We start from the raw sequence: 19858 nt of genomic DNA, 5'->3' as shown, positions 1-19858 counted from the left end.
AGGTAGGGACTAGGCTGCCTTGGCTCCGCAGCACCGCCAATCCGACCTTAACGGCCCGGTTGGTGGTGCTGACCGGAGCCACCAGGGTCCCTTTTCGACCAAGTGTTCCAGTCGAGAACCAGACACCTGGTCCCCCTAGCTGGGGTCCAAGAGATTTCCAGGTATCCCAGGGTCCTTTTCCAGTCTAGTACAGATAGGGTTGCCAGTCCTCCAGGATTGGCCTGGAGTCTCCAGGAATTTTAAATCTCCAGGAATATATCCAACCAAAATTGGCAACCCTAATTACAAACCACTTTTACCCTACCCGCTGCACTACAAGCCCGCCCCCGAGTAGTGTCACCGTCCTGCCCCTGCCCCTGCCCCTCCCCCTCTCTGTTGAACTCCCCGCGCTGTTTCCGGCCTCGCGGCCACCGCTTACTAACCGTCCCCGCTGATTGACACCCTGTAGTCCCGCCTTACATCAGCTTACTCGCAGAAGGGAGCGAGACGAACATTAGCCCCGCCCCAGCTCGGGGGGGAGCCCGGTGATTGGCTGGCGGTTGCACGCCCGCCCCGGCCCCTGGCAGCCCCGCGGTGCAGCCTGCCTGAGTGGGGCGGGGGCCGCTCGGGCTGCTTCCACTTGAGAGATGGCGGCTGCCGTGAGGAGATCGCTGCTGCTTCTCCTCTCGCGGAGCGGTGGCGGAGGGGCGCTGACAGCCGCCGGCTGCTTCCCCGGGCTGGGCAGGCACCGCCAGCAGCACAGGACGGTGAGCGCGGCAGGCGGCGGGGCTGTGCCCTTCAGGTGCTGCAGGAGCGGCTGGGGGATGTGCGGGCAGGACATCGGGAAGGCGGGAGCCCCGGGACCGCAACAGCCCCCGTGGACCGCCGCAGTCGCTTTCTCCCCGCGCGGCAGCAGCAGCAGCTCCGCACCGGCAGCGGGCTCCGGGGGAGCAGCCCGGCCACGTTCAGCCTCTCGCGGAGCCGGCCGGCGCGGCAAGCAGGGGAGCTCGGGTCCCTCAGCGGGCGGGGCGGGCAGCTCCCATAGACACACGGGCACTTCCCGGGGGCTCTGCCCTGTCCAGAGCCCCGCGGGGAACCCTGCTCCGCCCGCTTGGGCTTCCCCAGCGGGATCCCGAGAAGGGCCCCGGGTGCTTTAGGCGTGTGTCTGACGGGTGAGATGCCGGGTGCAGGGATGCCGGGGCTGTGGGAGGAGGTGCTGCTGCAGTGACTGGGGAGAAGCCCTGCACTGTCCATTTCACCTCCTCTACTGTCAGCGGGTTCCCAGGTGGACCTTGATTCCCGGGCTCCTATTGCCTGGCAGAGGGGAAAGGTTCGGGAGGCGCCAGGGGGACCCTCTCGTGATGATGAGAGCTCCTTCTGGTTAGGGCTGATAATGGTATTATCCTTTTTCTGTGGAGAGATCCCGTGAGCTAGCAGGGGGGATGGGGGGGCAACCATAAAGTGACACGGGCCTGCTTTTGTTCTAATTGCATTTAGAAGTGCTGAGGAGTGGCATTGGGGCTTCCTTCTTGGCGGTGAGAAGGATATCAATTCGGGATTGTCCACATCCGTACGCGTTGGCCCCTAGCCAATAATGTAGCATAGTTGTAAGAAGCTGGTCTCCCGCCTTCCCTCAGAACAAAGTTGTATACTGAAAGCAAGCTAATACAGGCTGGGTTGGTTTAAGTGACACTTCCTCTTAAATATGTATTTGTCTGTAATGCTTAATCTGCTGAACACAGGGCAGAAAAATGATCCTTGGGGTTAGGAATGAGGAAGGTAGTGTGTAGGTTGTGCATGAGGGAATAATCAAGGCTAGGATGAGTCATGCAGTAGTGTCAAAGTTGATGCTGAATTGATATCCCTTTTTGCATATGGCAACAAAGAATAGTATAGACAGCATTGAGTTTCTAAAGGTAAAAGTATCTCAGTTGTGTTGCAGAATTTTTTTTATGTATCATTAATATTGACATGAGCTTTCCCATAGTTGTGCTGAACTTTATTTTGTTTTTTAATGTTATATAAACTGTGTTCCATTTTTAAATGTCCCAACAAAATCCTTTCATTTACTAATATCCATTGTTTTAAAAATCTTCTAAACCCCTGTTTATAATTTTTTTGGGGACTAGAAAATCAACCTATATTTTAATTAAGCTGAGCAAATAAAATTAATAAAACGTGCAAGGTATGAAGGTGGAAGGGTGTGCAAGGCCAACAGTGTGCTCCTACAGCTCAGTAAAACAACGGTTCAACATTCTTAGCATTATGTTATTGCATATCTGCTCTCTGCTGTAGTGATAGCTAATTCATGTGAAGTTTGAATTAAAAGTGCCTTGATTGTATAGGGTCTGCAGTTGTATCTTCCTCTACAGATCACTATTTAAAATGAAGGCTAAATTCAAATGTAATGATGTACAGATAAGAAACTAAGAAAGTATGAGCCAAAGTAGAAGTATTTTTTTTTTTTAAAAAGAGGATCTTGTACCTTATAGCTGAAAAAGTGTAACTTTTCAATCCCATCTTACACTTGCAAGTTACAGACTGAAAATTTGGTACATGATCCCTCCAGCTTTTCAGTGCTGCTATTTACACTACTTCTCTGCCATCATTGTTAAGCAAACCCTGTCAAACTTGCCTTTCCCTCCATCCGCAGACTTATTATTTGGATAAGTGGCAAATAATCTGCATACAGCTATCTGAATAGGAAATCTTTGTACAGTTGTTAAGTGACAGGTTAGTAAGTATTGTGATAAGATAGATGGCAGACAACTCGCTTGTCAAATGACGTATAGGATTTTAAAAAATAAATGCCGTATTTTTTTCATTGCTAGTTTTCAGAATGATACTACTTTACACTGGGTTTAGGAAGTTTACAATATATTTAAACAAATGGTAGAACTACAAAATAGCTCTTTAAGGAAAGCTTATTGTCAGATGTATACAAGGGATATTTTTGAGATCTGTAATCAAGCTGAAGGAGAAGACAAAGTCTCTGTGGCATCCTAATCTATTGAGATATTCGATTATACACTGTTAGCAATCAGTTCCTGGATGAACGGTCTCAAACTGGCCTTGGAATATGAAGTAGCTTTTAATTGGCATGAATCTGGTGATGTCTTCATAGAAGTATTAGCACATCTAAATCAGGGGTTCTCAAACTGGGGGTCAGGACCCCTCAGAGGGTCATGAGGTTATTACATGGGCGGTCATGAGTTGTCAACTTCCACCCAAACCCTGCTTGCCTTCAGCATTTATAATGGTGTTAAATATATTAAAAAGTGTGTTTAATTTATTAGGGGGATCACACTCGGAGGCTTGCTGTGTGAAAGCGGTCACCAGTAAAAAAAAGTTTGAGACCCACTGATCTAAATGTTATTGGTAACTATAACCAATAGTGGGGGAGGTTTAGTTTAATTTTTAGATTTTTGTATAATTAATTTTTTCCTGGTTTTAAAAGAGGTATATTGAGTTTTCTCTGACATATATTGAGTAACATACAAACATACTAAAGTTGGGATAAAATCATAAACACAACGAGGGGAGAACATACAGACAGCAATTTTTTGTTTCCTTATTTTCCTTTCAAGATTAAATTAGACATCTTTGAGCAATCATCCTGTGTATACAGTAGGTGGCAGTCTCTATTTGGATGACTCCTGGCATCCGCTCTGACTTCTATTCTGTTGCTCAAGTACATATTAGTATGTGAGTTTGATCCTCACAGCATGCTAGTTGGGTCATCAGTTAAGGACATGTAATTCACAAATAGATGAGCTTTTCAGGGGTAGAAGGGAGAGTGTTTGATAAAATACAAATGCCAAATGGAGTTTTTCTCTTTACTGACCTTGGGAATGGGTCAGAAAAATGGGTACATTAGTGCTATAAGCAAATTAGTGAACTTTGTTTAGAGACTTTGTCAAGATTTTTGTAAAAGACAAATTTTGCTTATGTCTGTTTGAAAAAGCCTATTAACTATATTTGTCTTCACTTGAAAACAAATTACTAACAGCACACCAGTGTGTATAATATGTAATAAACCAATGTGTGAGAGCTAAAAAATAAATTGGTATGGAAGGAAGTTTCATTTTTCAAGGATTATTTCTACACAAATGAGTAAGAAAGAATTGCTGAAAATACGGTGGTATTCCTCAGTTCAGACTGAGTGTACAGAATACTCGACTGTGAAATCTTCTTGCAGTTCTTACCTTACCACAGTTCTGTTATAAATCTGTCTATAATGATACCTGTGGATTTGCTGCTTTAGTGGAAAGTTGTAATTAATGCATGACTTCTATTTGTAAGAATGTCCGATTCTGAACTGGAACATCTTATGGAGCATTAATTATAAATTTTAAGTGACATACAAAAAAATTAAGAATATGTCTTCAAAGTATTGAAGCTTTGTTTTTTAAGTATTGCAGCTTTCCCCTAGCTTTGTATGGTATTTGTTTGTAAGACCAGCTCCTCTCATAAGCTTTGGTTTGGGGCATGATTCATCAGAGCAGGGAGAGACTGGGTTGTATTTAATGAATATTCCTGCTCGCTTGATTCCAAAAAATGATATAGCTCTAGTAGTTAATGCATTTCTCTGTCCAAATATATCATATTTCTATTAATATTTTGTATTTGATAAGTGAAGTATTAAGTGTACTTGGTCCTGTATAAAACACAGAAAACACTGTGCTTACCACATTGTAAATACAAGATTTTACAGCATCTTAACTAAGCCCAAATTGGGTAAGATGAAGCTACTTGTGTGGCATGACCATTTATTTGTTGTTTAAATATCGAATCTTTCCTTGTTACTCTGGCTCCAGAAGGGCAATTTGTTGAAATTGTATTTCCTGCTAAGTTTTTTAAAGGTGAATTTATTGCAAAGGTGACTGAAATCTATGTGCTGAATGTTCCTACTAACCAGGCTCAGAGTAGCATTCAACCCACAAACAAGTTTAAAAACAAACAAAATCCCACCACCTGTCTGGGTTCCATATGCTCATCTGTGATACTCCACAATGTCTCATTGTGACATCCCAGCTGCCAGACTATTGCTGGAGTTATGAGCAGGCCCAGAGGGCATAGAATAAAAACCAAGCTTTCAGAACCCTCTCCTCTGTAATTGTAGAGGAGAGGGAGGACTTTGCCTGAATACTTTTGGCTGACTCAGTGTTTGTAGTGGATTTTTTCCCTGTAGTTGTGATGTTATTTGGATATATTGTGTGGTTTTGGCAACTCTGCCTGTGGGCCCTGAAGCATGGCTTTCACTTATGCATTAAATCCCTATGTCCCTTCATCCTGGTTGGTTTGGGGCAGTTGGCACAATGGAGAATTAAATGGGTTTTAGGGTCTTCTTCACAGGTCCTCCTTAATGTTGCAGTGAGTTTGGACTTTTACAGTGTGTGTGGATCCAGTCTGTGATGTAAAAAATTGTGTATATGATATTACTGCCATAATCTAATGGGCTATATTATAATCTGACAGTCACAAAAATGTTGTAGGGTTGAGGATTGTAAGAAGAGTACAAAGCACCACAAATACACCTCTACCCCGATATAACACAAATTCGGATATAACGTGGTAAAGCAGTGCTCCGGGGGGGTGGGGCTGCGCACTCCGGTGGATCAAAGCAAGATCGATATAACGCGGTTTCACCTATAACGCGGTAAGATTTTTTGGCTCCCGAGGACAGTGTTATATCGGGATAGAGGTGTATATGGTGTGGTACAGTTGATCGGTATACCAATCAACTAGAATCCTTGCTGTGAGGAGTTACAGACTAGTGTCATGAGTATTTCCAATAGCACCAATAATATGATATGTGTAGGACTGGATTAAGTTTGATAGGGACCGGGGCTGTTATAGTTGTGGGAGTCCTTCTCTGCATATTCAGTTCCTTCCAATTGCTCTTTTACCATCGCCCAGGCCCAATGCCAAACACTCTGTTGTTAAATTACCCGTTATTTCGGTTCTGGTTTTTAAATATGATATACCAATTGTAAAGCTGAATGAAAGTTGAAATGAACACAACCATTTTAATTTTGGCTCGTACCTGGTAGTAATACACATAGTGATGCTATGCTTTAATTGCCTAATTACCTATACCAGTGATATTCAATTACATTTTCTGACAGGCCTGATAAGACACAGAGCACTCTCTAGGGCCAAAGGGCTCTTCAGATGTTTGCTCTCTAGTGGGCCTAGGGTGACCAGATGTCCCAATTTTTATAGGGACAGTCCCGATTTTTGAGTCTTTTTCTTAAATAGGCTCCTATTACCTTCCCCCCCACCCGTCCCGATTTTTCACACTTGCTGTCTGGTCACCCTAAGTGAGCCTGACACCAGTTAGGGGTGTCAGCCTTTGAAGACCAAGTGTACCGGATTAGATTTATTAATCTCAAAATAAAAGGTTAAGCATGCTGATAGGCAATAGTCCAACAAAATCTTGCAAACAAAATTATACAAATGAACTGTAATGCCATAGCATGCTGCTTTAATTCTGTTGTCATATTAAATTAAAATTCGAAGTTAAACTCATGAGAAGAATGAACCTCTAATTTCCCTTTGTTACTGCCTGAACTGTTGACACTTGCTTGCATTGTCTATTTTTTGGAAAAGTACTGCACAGCACACAATCAAGTAAAACTAGTGGAACACACCAATTACTGATTTCTTCATGTTGTGTAAGTACAGTAACTCCTCACTTAACGTTGTAGTTATGTTCCTGAAAAGTGCGACTTTAAGTGAAATGATGTTAAGTGAATCCAATTTCCCCATAAGAATTAATGTAAATAGGGTGGGTTAGGTTCCAGGGCAGCTTCCCCTACTCTGCAAGCACCAGGGGTGGGGGGCTCAACCCTCAGCCTGCCCACTCCACCCCTTCCCCCAAGCCCACAACCTTGACCCACCTCTTCCCCCCCCCCCCACCTCCTCCACCTTTACTTCCCATGCTGTGTCCTGTCTCTTCCCCTGTCCTCGCTCCTCTCTCCTGCCTGGGGCAATCAGCTGGCTTGCGGCATTCGGGAGGCAGGGGAGGGAGGAGTCCTGCGCACCGAGTCCTCGCTCCTCCCTCCTGCCTCCAAAAGCCACAAGCTAGCTGATTGCCGCGGGCAGGTGGCAGGGGAGGAGGGGGAAGGCGCTGATCCGCGGGGTCTGCCGGCGGGCGGGAGGTACTGGGGGGGCTGTAGAGAGGCTGCCAGCTGTGGAGAAAGCAGACAGCCAAACAACGTAAGAGTGGAGCATTGCACAACTTTAAATGAGTATGTTCCCTAATTGATCAGCAACGTAACGAAACAACGTTAACCGGGATGACTTTAAGTGAGGAGTTGCTGTATCTGATTAAGCACCTGATTAAAAGTGTACCACTAAGTTGAAATGTATCGACACAGTCCAGTTTCAGTGTGTCAGAATGTAAATGAAAAGTTGCTAAATTTAAATTAATGGCATGACAGTAAACAGAAGGAAAAATAAACTGAAGTGCATCTGGCCAGTCCCCATCAGTTCTGCCTTTTAGCCCCACCCCCCCATCTGCTCAGCCCCCATCAGCTTTATTTCCTCCCCATCTCACCTCCTCTCTTATTGGGGTTCTTCACCTCCCCCCTCCCAGGCTAGGGGGAGGCATTGCAGTTGGTTCTCCTGTGCAGGCAGAGGAGGGGTAGGTAGCTCCAGGAGTTGTTCGTCACCCCCCCCCACCCCCGCACCCTGTCTTAGGCTGGGTGTTACAGGGAGGGAGGGGGAGGAGTGGAGGAGCCATTCCTGTTCATAGGAAGGGAAGAGGGAGTGAAGCTACCATGAGCTGCAGAGCTCTCTTTGCTCCCCCCTCCTCTCCTCTCTTGTGAGCAGGGACCACTCCTCCCCCCCTCCCTTTCTGTGAGAATAGGTTGGCTCCTGAGGGGCTGTGGAAAGAGCTGTGCTGCTTCCTGAGGAGCTCTGATTGGCTGTTGCTGCTTAGGCGGCATGAAGGAACAGCTGATGGCCAGTGATCAGCCAAATAGAAGTCCCATGTGGGCCAGATCTGGCCTAAGGGCTGCCAATTGAAAAACAGTGCAATAAATTATATATTTTGGGGAGCCTCTTGAAATCTGAGGCCCTGGGTTGTAGCCCCCCAACGTCCTTGCATTAATCCAGCCCTGAGTATGTGCTCTCCAAACAGAAAAGTATGCCAGATCCCTCCCCAGTGAGTTTATAATCTTCAGGCAGAGGAGGAAGAAGGTGTTCAGTATATACACGGTTGTTATGGTGGTTGGTTGAGTCTTGGTAACATAAAGTTTGAGGTTTTTATAGAATATATAAGCTCCCAGTTAGAGCTCATGGTTGCTATTTTCAGTTGGTAAATTCCCTGAAGATATGATAGAAGTGGGCTTTCAAGAAAGCTAATGACTTTGTGGATGAGATCACCCAAAGAGGGTGTAGAATGGCACTCATAGGGCAGAGAGCTCTGTAGTACCCCCAAGGACATTGGGAGAGACCAAGAGGAGGGTCTTCTGAATAGTTAGTAGAGAAGGGGTGGGCAAACTATGGCCCGCAGGCCACATCCAGCCCACAGGACTCTCCTGCCTGGCCCCTGAGCTCCTGGCCCAATGCTCTGGGCGGCAGGGCTGTGAGCTCCTGGGGCAGCACAGTTGCAGAGCTGGGGCCTGACCCGGTGCTCTGTGCTGCGCAGTGTGTGTGTGTCCAGCCGGGTGGCCACCAGCCACCGGTGCTCCAGGCAGCGCGGTAAGGGGGTAGGGAGTGGGGGGGTTGGATAGAGGGCAGGGGAGTTCAGGGTGGTGGGCAGGGGGTGGGGGTGTGGATAGGGGTTGGGGTGGTCAGAGGGCAGGGAACAGGGGAGGTGGATGGGGCAGGGCTCCCAGGGGGACAGTCAGGAAGGAGGGGGGGGTTGGATGGGGCGGCGGGGGGCAGTCAGGGACAGGGGTTCCGGGGGCGGTCAGGGGACAGGGAGCAGGGTGCGTGTGGATGGGGCAGGGGTCCTGGGGGGGCATCAGGGCAAGAAGCTGGGGGGAGGGTCGCGGATAGGGGCCGGGGGCTGGGCCATGCCTGGCTGTTTGGGGAGGCACAGCTTCCCCTAACCGGCCCTCCATACAATTTCCGAAACTGCTGCGGCCCTCAGGCCAAAAAGTTTGCCCGCCCCTGTAGTAGAGGTTAGTATCACACAAGAGCAAGGTAGATAAGATGTCAGGAATGAATTTACAGCCAGGTCAAAAGCAGTAGAGAGGTTAAGGAGGATAAGGGTGGAGCCCTGGACCCAACATTTTTGGCTACATAGACTTAGTTATATTTTTGAAGAGAGCAAATTCAATGGAATGAAAAAGGTGGAAGACAGAGTAGAGAGAACAGAAAATAGAATTGGAGCTAAACAACTCAAGACAGCAGTTGTCTATGGCTCACTTAATCTTAAAAGTGAAGAGCTGCGAGGTAAGTGAGGTCAATGGATGTGGTTTTTTTTTTTTTGAGACCGGAGGAGAGAGAGCATGCAGAACTGAAAGTTTCCAAATGTGAAAGTTTCCAAATGATATACAGATTGGGTAAATAATTAATAAGTGGACAGAGTGATCTGAATTACTTGGTAAACTGGGCACAAGCAAACAAAATACATTTTAATATGTCCAAATGTAAAGTCATACATCTAGGATCAAAAAATGTAGGCCATACTTGCAGGATGGGGGATTCTGTCCTGGAAAGTAGTGACTGAAAAAGATTTGGGGGTGATGATGGATAATCAGCCCAGGATGAGCGTGGAGATGTGGAAAGCCAGGGTCAAAATTGGTGAGGAAAGTGATTGAAAAGTTGAGATAGGGGTAAGTTATGTGACCGATACAGAGAGGGAGAGCTGGGAAGAGTTGCTCAGAAGACGTGGGAAGGAAGGACTGGAAGTAGTAGGAGAGGGAGAGGAAAAGCCTGACAATGTCCTATTGGATGGCTTGAGGTGGAATGTTACAAAATGTGGTATAGTACTACAAAACCTGCTGTATAAACCAGTGCCATTTTAAACAATAGGAGTGGAGTGTGAATGAGTCAGGTACTTCACTTTTTTGCAGGTATTGGCCATTATAGTAGCCATTAGTGTTGACGCTATTGGTCTGAGGAATTTGACTGGTGGTAATAAGATGTATGATCTTAACAATTAATTTATCAAGGTCTTTATCTTTCAGCAAATATTGGCTATTATGGCCAGGGCTTGCTGCTTGTCTGCTGTTCAGATAGCCTGTCTTCGATAAAGCCCACTGAGTAATGTCAGAGAGAAAATTGTTTCTAAATGGTTGCTTCTGAAAATAAGGAACATGCAATGAAACCTATGATTTGATTCTATGTTGCAGCTGACTTCTACAGAGTGGTATGGGTGTGGAGGGTAAGATTTTAATGGTTACGTGATGCAGGAATGTGGTTGGAGAGCTGTCTTGTGTGAAGGAGCTGTATACAGAAGTAAATTACAAATATTTTCAAACATGAGTGATTTATTTACTAAAGCTCTTAAAATATAATTTACATTTGTGCTGCATACTGGTTCTGAATGCCTAATCTTCATGATTTCCTCCTATATAGAGATGGGCGGGAACTGTGGTGAATTCTTACATGGCATTGAGGCAAATAGAGTTGGGCTGGATTCCTGAAAGAACTTTAATTCATATTCTCTGTCTATGCAGTGTTCAGCTGGTGGTTAACTCAAGGGGTTCTGGACATAATACAGTAGTAATTGCCCATTGACTTTTTAAAACAAGGAGAAATTATTGAAACTGTCCCTAATCTAACACTTCTAGTAATGCAACAAAATTGCGGATGGGCTTCCTATATATATTCAAACTTTGATTTCTTTTTTCTTTTCTAGTTTTAGAGGAAAGACTATGGTTACTTATGTTCATCAGCACTCTGTGGTCCCCAACCTTTTTCGTCTGGCGGGCGCCAGACAACGAGCCACGGAGTACCGTGGCGGCGGACGAACATCCGCCGAAATGCCGCCAACAAGCGGCAATGTCAATAGGCATCACCGCCGACAAGTGTCATCCAGAGGCATTTTGGCGGCGACGCCTCTGGATGACGCTGCTTGTCGGTGGCATTTCGGCGGATGCTCGTCCGCCGGCCAGTACACGGGCGCACTTAGGCGCCCCGGCGGGTGCCATGGCACCCACAGGCACCGCGTTGGGGACCCCTGCTCTAGGATTTCAGTGCAGGTTGTTCAGTATTGCTCGTACATATTCATTATCAATGTAATGGTAAGTGTATCTGTCAAAACCAAAGTCTGGTGATAATCTCTTCTTTCCTAGAAAGAGTTTAAATGTTCTTATTCTAGAATCTTTCCTTTGTTTTGCATTGAACTGATAGGTTTAGGTACAGCATGTGCCCAATGATGCTATCCATTCCATGGCTGAAACAATTGTAGCAATAACCATTCAAACATTGTTGCTTAGCAGGGTTCTAATAGTTTCCCTGGATTGTGTGGATTTGGAATTTTTGTGACAATATTAAAACTCTCTACTAATGACTACCTGCAGGAATAATCTGTGGCACTGCTTGGCTTGCCAGACTCTCAGGGAAGGACTCCTCTTGTCTACATTCTCTTCTTCTCTCCCCCCCCTCCCCACCCCCAAGGCTGAAGTAGCTTATCCCCAAAGATCACAATTTACTCAGCTCGTCTGAGCCCTACTCTCCTGGAATATCCCATATCATAACTACAATTTCAAATCAAGAGTAGTTAAGACCTTTCTTAAGAAGCATGACTGTCAGATGAGTTGTAATAATACTGTAGAGCTCATCACATTTCTTTGTCTCTCTTCATCTTGGGGTGAGCATGCTGTGACCACAATTTGTCCACCAAGCTAAAATCCTTAACACAACACTTCTATAATGTCTCCAGATGGGTTCTGGTGTTGGACTGTCTCTAGAGACCTCTTTCCTGGTCTACATTAGAAGAATGACCCATTTCTGACAATTGGAGCAGCTAAATGTTGCTAATGCAGAAAAAATTATCTGCATCAGAAACTTGCTTTTCTGCTGCACTTCCTGAGATAGCTGAACTGTTTGGCATCAGAAAGCTGTCCTGCCCCCTTTTCCCCAAGTGAAAGCTGTGTCCCTTGTCTGATTCCTTGCATCTTGGCCATTCCTGGCTAAGGTGAACTGAAAATGGACACTCCTTGGAGTTAGTCAGCACTGCCCTGCAACCTCTAAGTGCTGCCAAACATAATTGGCTGCATCTGTAATGATTTGGAGGATCTGTATAATTTATGAATTCTGTGTGAGATTATGAACCCTCTGTCAGGCTGGAAACATCCATTTTGAGTGTGCAGTTTTTTGCCTTATCCATGGTCTGTTTCTCCCCGTATTAATTTGAGATTCCAAAAGCTTCTGGAAAAAAAATACCAATAGAGGGTAGGAGAGAGTCTCTAAGGGTATGTCTACACTACGAAATTAGGTCGATTTAATAGAAGTCAGTTTTTTAGAAATCGATTTGATACAGTCGATTTGTGCGTGTCCCCTCTAAACGCATTAAGTCGGCGGTGTGCGTCCACAGTACCAAGGCTAGTGTCGACTTTTGGAGCGTTGCACTGTGGTAGCTCCACCACCCGCAGTCTCCACCACTCATTGGAATTCTGGGTTGAGCTCCCAATGCCTGATGGGGCAAAAACATTGTTGCGGGTGGTTCTGGGTACATGTCGTCAGGCCCCCCTCCCTCTGTGAAAGCAATGGCAAAAAATAGTTTCTCGCCTTTTTTCCTGGGTTACCTGTGCAGACAACTTACCACGGAAAGCATGGAGCCCACTCAGCTCACTGTCACCGTATGTCTCCTGGGTGCTGCTGGCAGATGCAGTACTGCAGTGCTACACAGCAGCATCCCCTTGCCTTGCCTTGCGGATGGCAGATGGTGCAATACGACTGCTAGTCGTCGTCCCGTGGGTACTCCTGGCTGACCTCGGTTAGGTTGGTCGGGGGCGCCTGGGCAGACATGGGTGCTCCTGGCCGGCCTCAGTGAGGTTTGTCGGGGGCGCCTGGACAAAAATGGGAATGACTCCAGGTCATTCTCTTCTTTAAGTTTCGTCTAATAGAGATTCAGTCCTGCCTGGAATATTATGCCAGCTGGAGGCTTCTGCCTCAGGCTGCTCTCCCAGTCGGCAGCACCGCGCAGTCGCACCTACCCCAGCCTACCCCTTGCTCATGAAGCCTGGACAGTAGTTAGGAGCAGTTCAACTATAGGCTGAGCAAGTGCATAATGGTGGTAGAATGTGCCTTTGGACATTTAAAAGCTCGCTGGCACAGTTTACTGACTTGGTTAGACCTCAGCGAAACCAGTATTCCCATCGCTATTACTGCTTGCTGTGTGCTCCACAATATCTGTGAGAGTAAGGGGGAGACATTTATGGCGGGGTGGGAGGTTGAGGCAAATCGCCTGGCCACTGATTACGCGCAGCCAGACACCAGGGTGGTTAGAAGAGCACAGCAGGGCGCGCTGTGCATCAGAGAAACTTTGAAAACCAGTTTCATGACTGGCCAGGCTACTGTGTGAAAGTTCTGTTTGTTTCTCCTTGATGAAAACCCGCCCCCTTGGTTCACTCTACTTCCCTGTAAGCCAACCACCCTCCCCTCCCCCCTTTGATCTCCACTTGCAGAGGCAATAAAGTCACTGTTGTTTCAAATTCATGCATTCTTTATTAATTCATCACACAAATGGGGGGATAACTGCCAAGGTAGCCTGGGAGGGGTGGGGGAGGAGGGAAGCACAGGGGTGGGGTAGTTGTAGGGGCACCCCCTAGAATGGCATGCAGCTCATCATAGAAGCGGCATGTCTGGGGCTCTGACCCGGAGCGGCCGTTTGCCTCTCTGGTTCTTTGGTAGGCTTGCCTGAGCTCCTTAAGTTTCACGTGGCACTGCTGTGGGTCCCTGTTATAACCTCTGTCCTTCATACCCTTGGAGATTTTTTTAAAAATATTCTGGCATTTCGTCTTTTGGAACGGAGTTCAGATAGCACGGATTCGTCTCCCCATACAGTGATCAGATGCAGTACCTCCCATTCGGTCCATGCTGGAGCTCTCTTGTGATTCTGGGACTGCATGGTCACCTGTGCTGATCAGCTCGCCACGCTGGCCAAACAGGAAATGAAATTCAAAAGTTTGCGGGGCTTTTCCTGTCTACCTGGCCAGTGCATCTGAGTTGAGAGTGCTGTCCAGAGCGGTCACAGTGGAGCACTCTGGGATAGCTCCCGGAGGCCAATACCGTCGAATTGCATCCACACTACCCCAAATTCAACCCAGCAGGGTCGATTTCAGCGCTAATCCCCTCGTCGGGGAGGAGTACAGAAATTGATTTTAAGAGCCCTTTAAGTCGACAAAAATGGCTTCGTCGTGTGAACGGGTGCAGAGTTAAATCGATCTAATGCTGCTAAATTTTGACCTAAACTTGTAGTGTAGACCAGGGCTAAGTGGGTGAGGTAATATCTTTTCTTGGACCAATTTCTGTTGATGAAAGAGACAAGCTTTCAAGGTACACTAACCTCTACTTCAGGTCACAGTAGAGGGTAGCTCATTCTAAGTACTCAATTGTTGGAAATCTAGTCACTTTAGGCAGAGGATTGGTCCCTGCCCAGAAGAACAGGTTTAGCAGGGGGAAGTCACCTTGGCAACAGAGTTATCTGACAGGGGTTTGTACTTATGTGCATAGGTACGGACTTTCTCTCTACCCGAGGGATGCTCACCCCCTCCCTGCTCCCACTCCACCCCTTTCCCCAAGTCCCCACCCCTCCCCCAAGTGCACCCTGTCCCTGTTGCTCCCCCTCCCTCCCAGAGCTGACCCGCATGCTGTGAAACAGCTGTTCGCTGTGGGCAGGAGGCACTGGAAGGGAGGGAGAGGAGTGATCAGTGGGGCCGCTGGGGGGCGAGGGCAGGCTTGGCTGCTGGTGGATGCTGAGCACCCACTAATTTTTCTCCATGGGTGCTCTAGCCCTGGAGCACCCACAAGGTCGGCACTTATGCTTATGTGGGAAAGCTGACAAGGGTGGCACCTGACACAGAGGGGTGAAAGTTTTAAAAAGGGCAGAAACTGTTCTGCTCAGGGGTCATCTTCTCAAGTCTATGAGGAAGAGATTACTCCCCATGTGATGGCCATCATGAGGCAGGGGACACCTTCCAGAGACAACTTGCTGGACATTTGTGATCCCTAAGGACTTCCAAGGGAAGGGTGAGATAGAAAGTGACATGCAGGTAGGTAGTGTTTGTTTTGGATGATTTGTACTCTTGTGCTTTATATGATTAAGTTTCAAAGAGTAACTTGAGTTAGACTCTGTGCAGAATGTGAGTTTGCATTAACTTCACAACTGCTGTGTACCCCTGAGAGAATTAAACTATAAGCCAGAAGCTTCACACCTTAGGGATTGAGTTCTGGGACAGGGTGTGTTTAAGTAACTAGGGCAGGGGTAGGCAACCTATGGCACGCGTGCCGAAGGCGGCACGCGAGCTGATTTTCAGCGGCACTCTCACTGCCCGGGTCCTGGCCACAGGTCCGGGGGGCTCTGAATTTTAATCTAATTTTAAATGAAGCTTCTTAAACATTTTAAAAACCTTATTTACTTTACATACAACAATAGTTTAGTTATATATTATAGACTTATAGGAAGAGACCCTCTAAAAACGTTAAAATGTATTACTGGCATGTGAAACCTTAAATCAGAGTGAATAAATGAAGACTCGGCACACCACTTCTGAAAGGTTGCTGACCCCTGAACTAGGGTATCTTGCAAGGGTCAGTGCTGGTCCTGGGCGCTGAAGGCAGGTGGGCTGAGGAGTTCCATTTCTGAGAAGAAGTAGCAGTCAGTGTCCAGAAAATGTGCCAGACAGGCCAAGGGAGGAACTTGTACTACAGCTTGTTGACACTCCAGAAGCTTGAAACACCTGGGGATCCAGAGCATCAGGCTTGGATTCATCTCAAAGCAGTCCCAGTAGGAGGCCAGGAGGGGGCACTTGCTAGGATCTGTAACCACATGCAAGGCAAAATGTGTCTGCTGCCTCAGACAGGATGTGCTGCCACGGTTTTGAAGGGCTCAGTATCCCATAGGCAGGGCCGGTGCAAGGATATTTTGTGCCCTAGGTGAAACTTCCACCTTGCGCCCCCTCCTCCCGCCCCCACCCCCGCCCGGTAACATCGGTTCATTGAGGGGCAAATCCCAACAAGCCTTTATAGACTCCAGGGGCCAGCCGTGCCCAGGGACTGCTCCCCAGACCAGGTTCCCCCCCTCCCTGCCCCCTGAACTCCCCTGGAGGGTGCACAGCCCCCCTCCCACGAGCCCTCCCCACCCTACCCCGGCGGCCCCCGCCCTGAGTCCACTCACTGACTTTGCCGGGCTTGGGCCGCTGCAGCAGCTCGGCAGGGAGGAGCTGCCTTCTGGGGGCTTCTGCAGCAGATGCATGTGAGCAGAGGCCCCCGTGCACCCCCCTGGCTCCCCACTCGCCGCGCTCGGGCTCTGTGGCTCCCGGGAGTGTGAGCCGCCGCTGCCTCTCCCGGAGCAGTCTCAGGGCCCCGCGCCCCAGCAGCGACTCACATGCCTGGGATCCGCAGAGCCCGAGTGTGGCGAGGGGGGAGCTGGGGGCGCACAGGGGCCTCTGCCCGCATGTATCTGCTGCAGTCTGCAGGGGCCCCCCCGAGGGGGGCGCCAGGCCGCAGGATGGGCAGGGGGCGCGGCTGCTACCCGCTAGTGGCGCCGCCGCCTTTTCAGGGCTCCTGCCCCCTGCGCTGCGCCAGCTCCTCCATGGCTGGGGCTCACCGGCTCCGCAAGCCCTATGCAGTATTATTAAACTGGTGCCCCTATGCCCGATGGCAGCCTGAGCTTGCAGCCCGGCGGGGGTGGAGGGACAAGGCAGAAAGAACAACAAGACGCCCGGCCTGCCTCACGGTGGGGGAGAGTCACAGTTCCCCGCAGAGACCCCTGTACCCTCCCCCTCACGCAGAATGGACATGCAGAAGGTACCTAATTAAAAGCACTAAACTTGGGAATAAAAAATGTCAGTCACAGGTTTTTTGATCTGCCCTGAAGTTTGTCAGACATTTATTTGCAAAAACTTTGTAGTAAGGGTGAGTCAGCTGTCTTGCTGAATACGACATTAAATATTATGGAATACATGATGCAGCTTTTCTCTGTTTTACATTTTCTTAATCAGTATTTCTAAGCTGATTTTATATTTTAAATGTACTGTTAAGCCTTCATAAAGTAATCATTCCAGATAACTACATATTTAACTCACTGAAACACTAATTATTTTAAATTAATCAGTCACAGAGGTTTAGTGTGTTCCTAACAATGTTCATTGCTTTTAGAAAAAGGGAACACTAATTTACTGTGTGATCTCCATAACAATATACATGTTTATGAAATTTCACCAACTTTAAAAAATATGTTTCCAAAGATTTTAGGCATAACAAAGGATTTTATATTTTACTAAGGTACTGATTTTGCTTAAAACTAGTTCATCAGATAGTCAGAAGTAACATAAGAACATCTGGAAGCAAAGGACTGTTGCTTCCTTCAATGGGGGTGGGCGGGGGAGGGGAGGAGAGGAGAAGGGGTGAAGGAAGAAATGGATGGACAGGAAGACTTTGGAAGTAAGGTTTTTTTTTTTTTTTTTTTAACTATAGTAATTAAAAGGTGTATTTTAGATAAGGGTGGTCTTTTGAAGAATTTATTTTAAAAACCATATGTCTGAAGATCCAAGCATTTAAGGCTAAAGATGATTGTGCATCTAAAAATCTCTGCAAGGATTTTTTAGAGATGTGATTTTTATAATCTTCACCAACTCGCTAATGAAATATTTTTAAAGCAAATTTTAAACTAAGGTCCTATAGACTGACATGTTCTGAGTAAAGATTTAAAAATTTTATTAAGATGTTTAAAAAAAAGAAAAGAAATTGTGAACAGAATTTGAGCATAGAAGTTTCTGGTTATCAGGGAATAACATACAGATTATCGAGGGTGCAAAGTTTGATTTAAGATAAAGTGGCATGAGGAATACATAATCTGCAATATCCCCAATTGGGGGTAAAAGGTTGATGGGTCAGAGTACAGACATTGAGATATGAGGGTATGAAGTTCATAGAGTGATTGTGTTCGGGTGTGGAGTATAATGAGTGGATATGATGATGAGGATGGATTGACCCTCATTTGGTGAGATTTAATGTTTAGGGAGTTTATAGTTCCAGTTCATATGATCCAACTGAGAAGGTCACTTGGTCCCTTTCTTGTAGTGGGAGAACGATGTCACTCTGGCTCACGCCTCCTGGTACTGTCGGTGGCCGGTGATGTGCTCGATGTAGATGTCCCTGGACCATCGGATGGCGTCTGAGACCATGAGGCGCCTCATGAGACGTGCGTAGCGTCGACCGATCCCGCAGGTCCGCAGCACACGCTCGTTGCAGGGGTCCCGGGCGCCCAGGGCTCCTACAATCAGGGCGTCCATCTGCACCTCATAGCCCTTTGCTCTCAGGGTGTCAGCCAGGGGGGCGTACTTTTCCAGCTTACGAGCTCAGGCTTCGCAAAATGCCGGAGTCCTGTTCTAAAAGGAGACCGTGACGTCGACGAGGATGATCTTTTTCTGGGCCTCGTCGGTGACGACCACGTCAGGTCGTAGCTGGCTGTCGGTACCGGGGATGGTGCAGTTCATGGAGAACTCCCCCAGGCATGGCGCGATGGCTTTCACCAGGCAGTTCTGGATGGCGTTGTGGCGCAGCTGCCAGGCTCTGGAGTGGGGTTTGCAGCTGCACAGGATGTGGGGCAGGGTCTCGTTGGGGTAGCCGCACTTCCTGCAATGCTTGTCTCGGTTCCTGTGGCGGACGGCTCCGTTGAGCGGGACGCAGTTGAGCCAGGCATGGTGGATGAACCGCCAGTCAGCGAAATGGGTGAAGCCGCCCCCGGGGAGGAAGTGGTTGCTGGCGCCCACTTGCTGGTCAACTCAAAGGCTTTACCCTGGTCCAGTTTACGCTTCAGGGTTTCCACATACAGCGAGCGGATGGCGGCCTTCAGAGTCCTCTCCAGCAAGCCCCTGGCCGTCGGGGTGACGATGGTGTTGTCGTCCGACCTGATCTGCGGCACGCGGACTCCCAGCTCCTGGCACTCCTCGCACCACTCCCAGCGGCAGCCGATGCGCTTCCCCAGGCGACGCGTGGCGTTGCGATGCGAGTGCAGGACCACAGTGAAGCGATGTATTGCCCGTCCCGTCCGAATTCCCCATCCAAGGAGCCGCTCAGGAAGGTGGCGATGTCTTGGTTTGAGGGGGCTCTGCCGATCCGCTTCTCTGTCGCATCACGCAGGGCGTTCGCCGCAATGTCCCTCACCGTGGCGTCGGGACATGTCAGCAGACGGAAGGCGTGGGTGATCACCGTCACGTCGCACAGGTCACCCATGCGGGGGACGTTGGCGCCGCCGTGCCTGTGGGTGATGTAGACCAGCTCGTTGCTGGCTCTCTGGGGAAGGAACTCTTCTTCACCAGCTTCCGGATGATCTTGTCTGCCTTGTTGAGGGGCACCTTCGCCACGGCGGAAATATTTTTAAAGCAAATTTTACACTAAGGTCCTGTAGACTGACATCTTCTGAGTAAATATTACAGTCATGCACAACTGTTTTTGTCAGTACATTCAGAAACTGACAGTAGATACCTGGGGGTTGGCAAATGCCTGTTAAATGTCTTCATTACCCCTTGAATGGCTCTTTAACAGTTTCAGTGTTGTGCTAATGGGTCTGGCAGGCTGGAGACTGTTTCTCTTTTAACTACTAGATCCCCTTCCCAGGAAGACTCAGAGCCTGCAGGAAGGGTCAGAACAGGGATAGGAAAACCAGTAGGGTGGACACTAAGACCCAGTGGTGCCCCAAATTTTCAGGTGCCCTACCCAGTTGCCTATGCCTGAGGACAGCCCCGGG

At 47.9% G+C, this 19858-nt stretch overlaps 1 protein-coding gene across 2 annotated transcripts in view; it reads left to right on the top strand.

Moving 5' to 3' along the window:
- Positions 1–600: 600 nt before the first annotated feature.
- Positions 601–19858, top strand: part of MCU (mitochondrial calcium uniporter) — a 177661-nt gene continuing 158403 nt past the window's right edge. For both annotated transcript variants that reach the window (XM_026650957.1, XM_026650956.1), the window contains exon 1: positions 601–746. In XM_026650957.1, coding sequence (XP_026506742.1) covers positions 627–746 — 120 coding nt within the window. In that variant the 5' untranslated portion in view covers positions 601–626. The remainder of the gene's footprint in view (positions 747–19858) is intronic.

This window comes from Terrapene carolina, unplaced genomic scaffold, assembly GCF_002925995.2.
Source record: "Terrapene carolina triunguis isolate 2854851 unplaced genomic scaffold, T_m_triunguis-2.0 Scaffold95, whole genome shotgun sequence".
Lineage (NCBI taxonomy): Eukaryota > Metazoa > Chordata > Testudines > Emydidae > Terrapene > Terrapene triunguis.
This window is presented reverse-complemented; position numbering and strand designations above follow the sequence as displayed.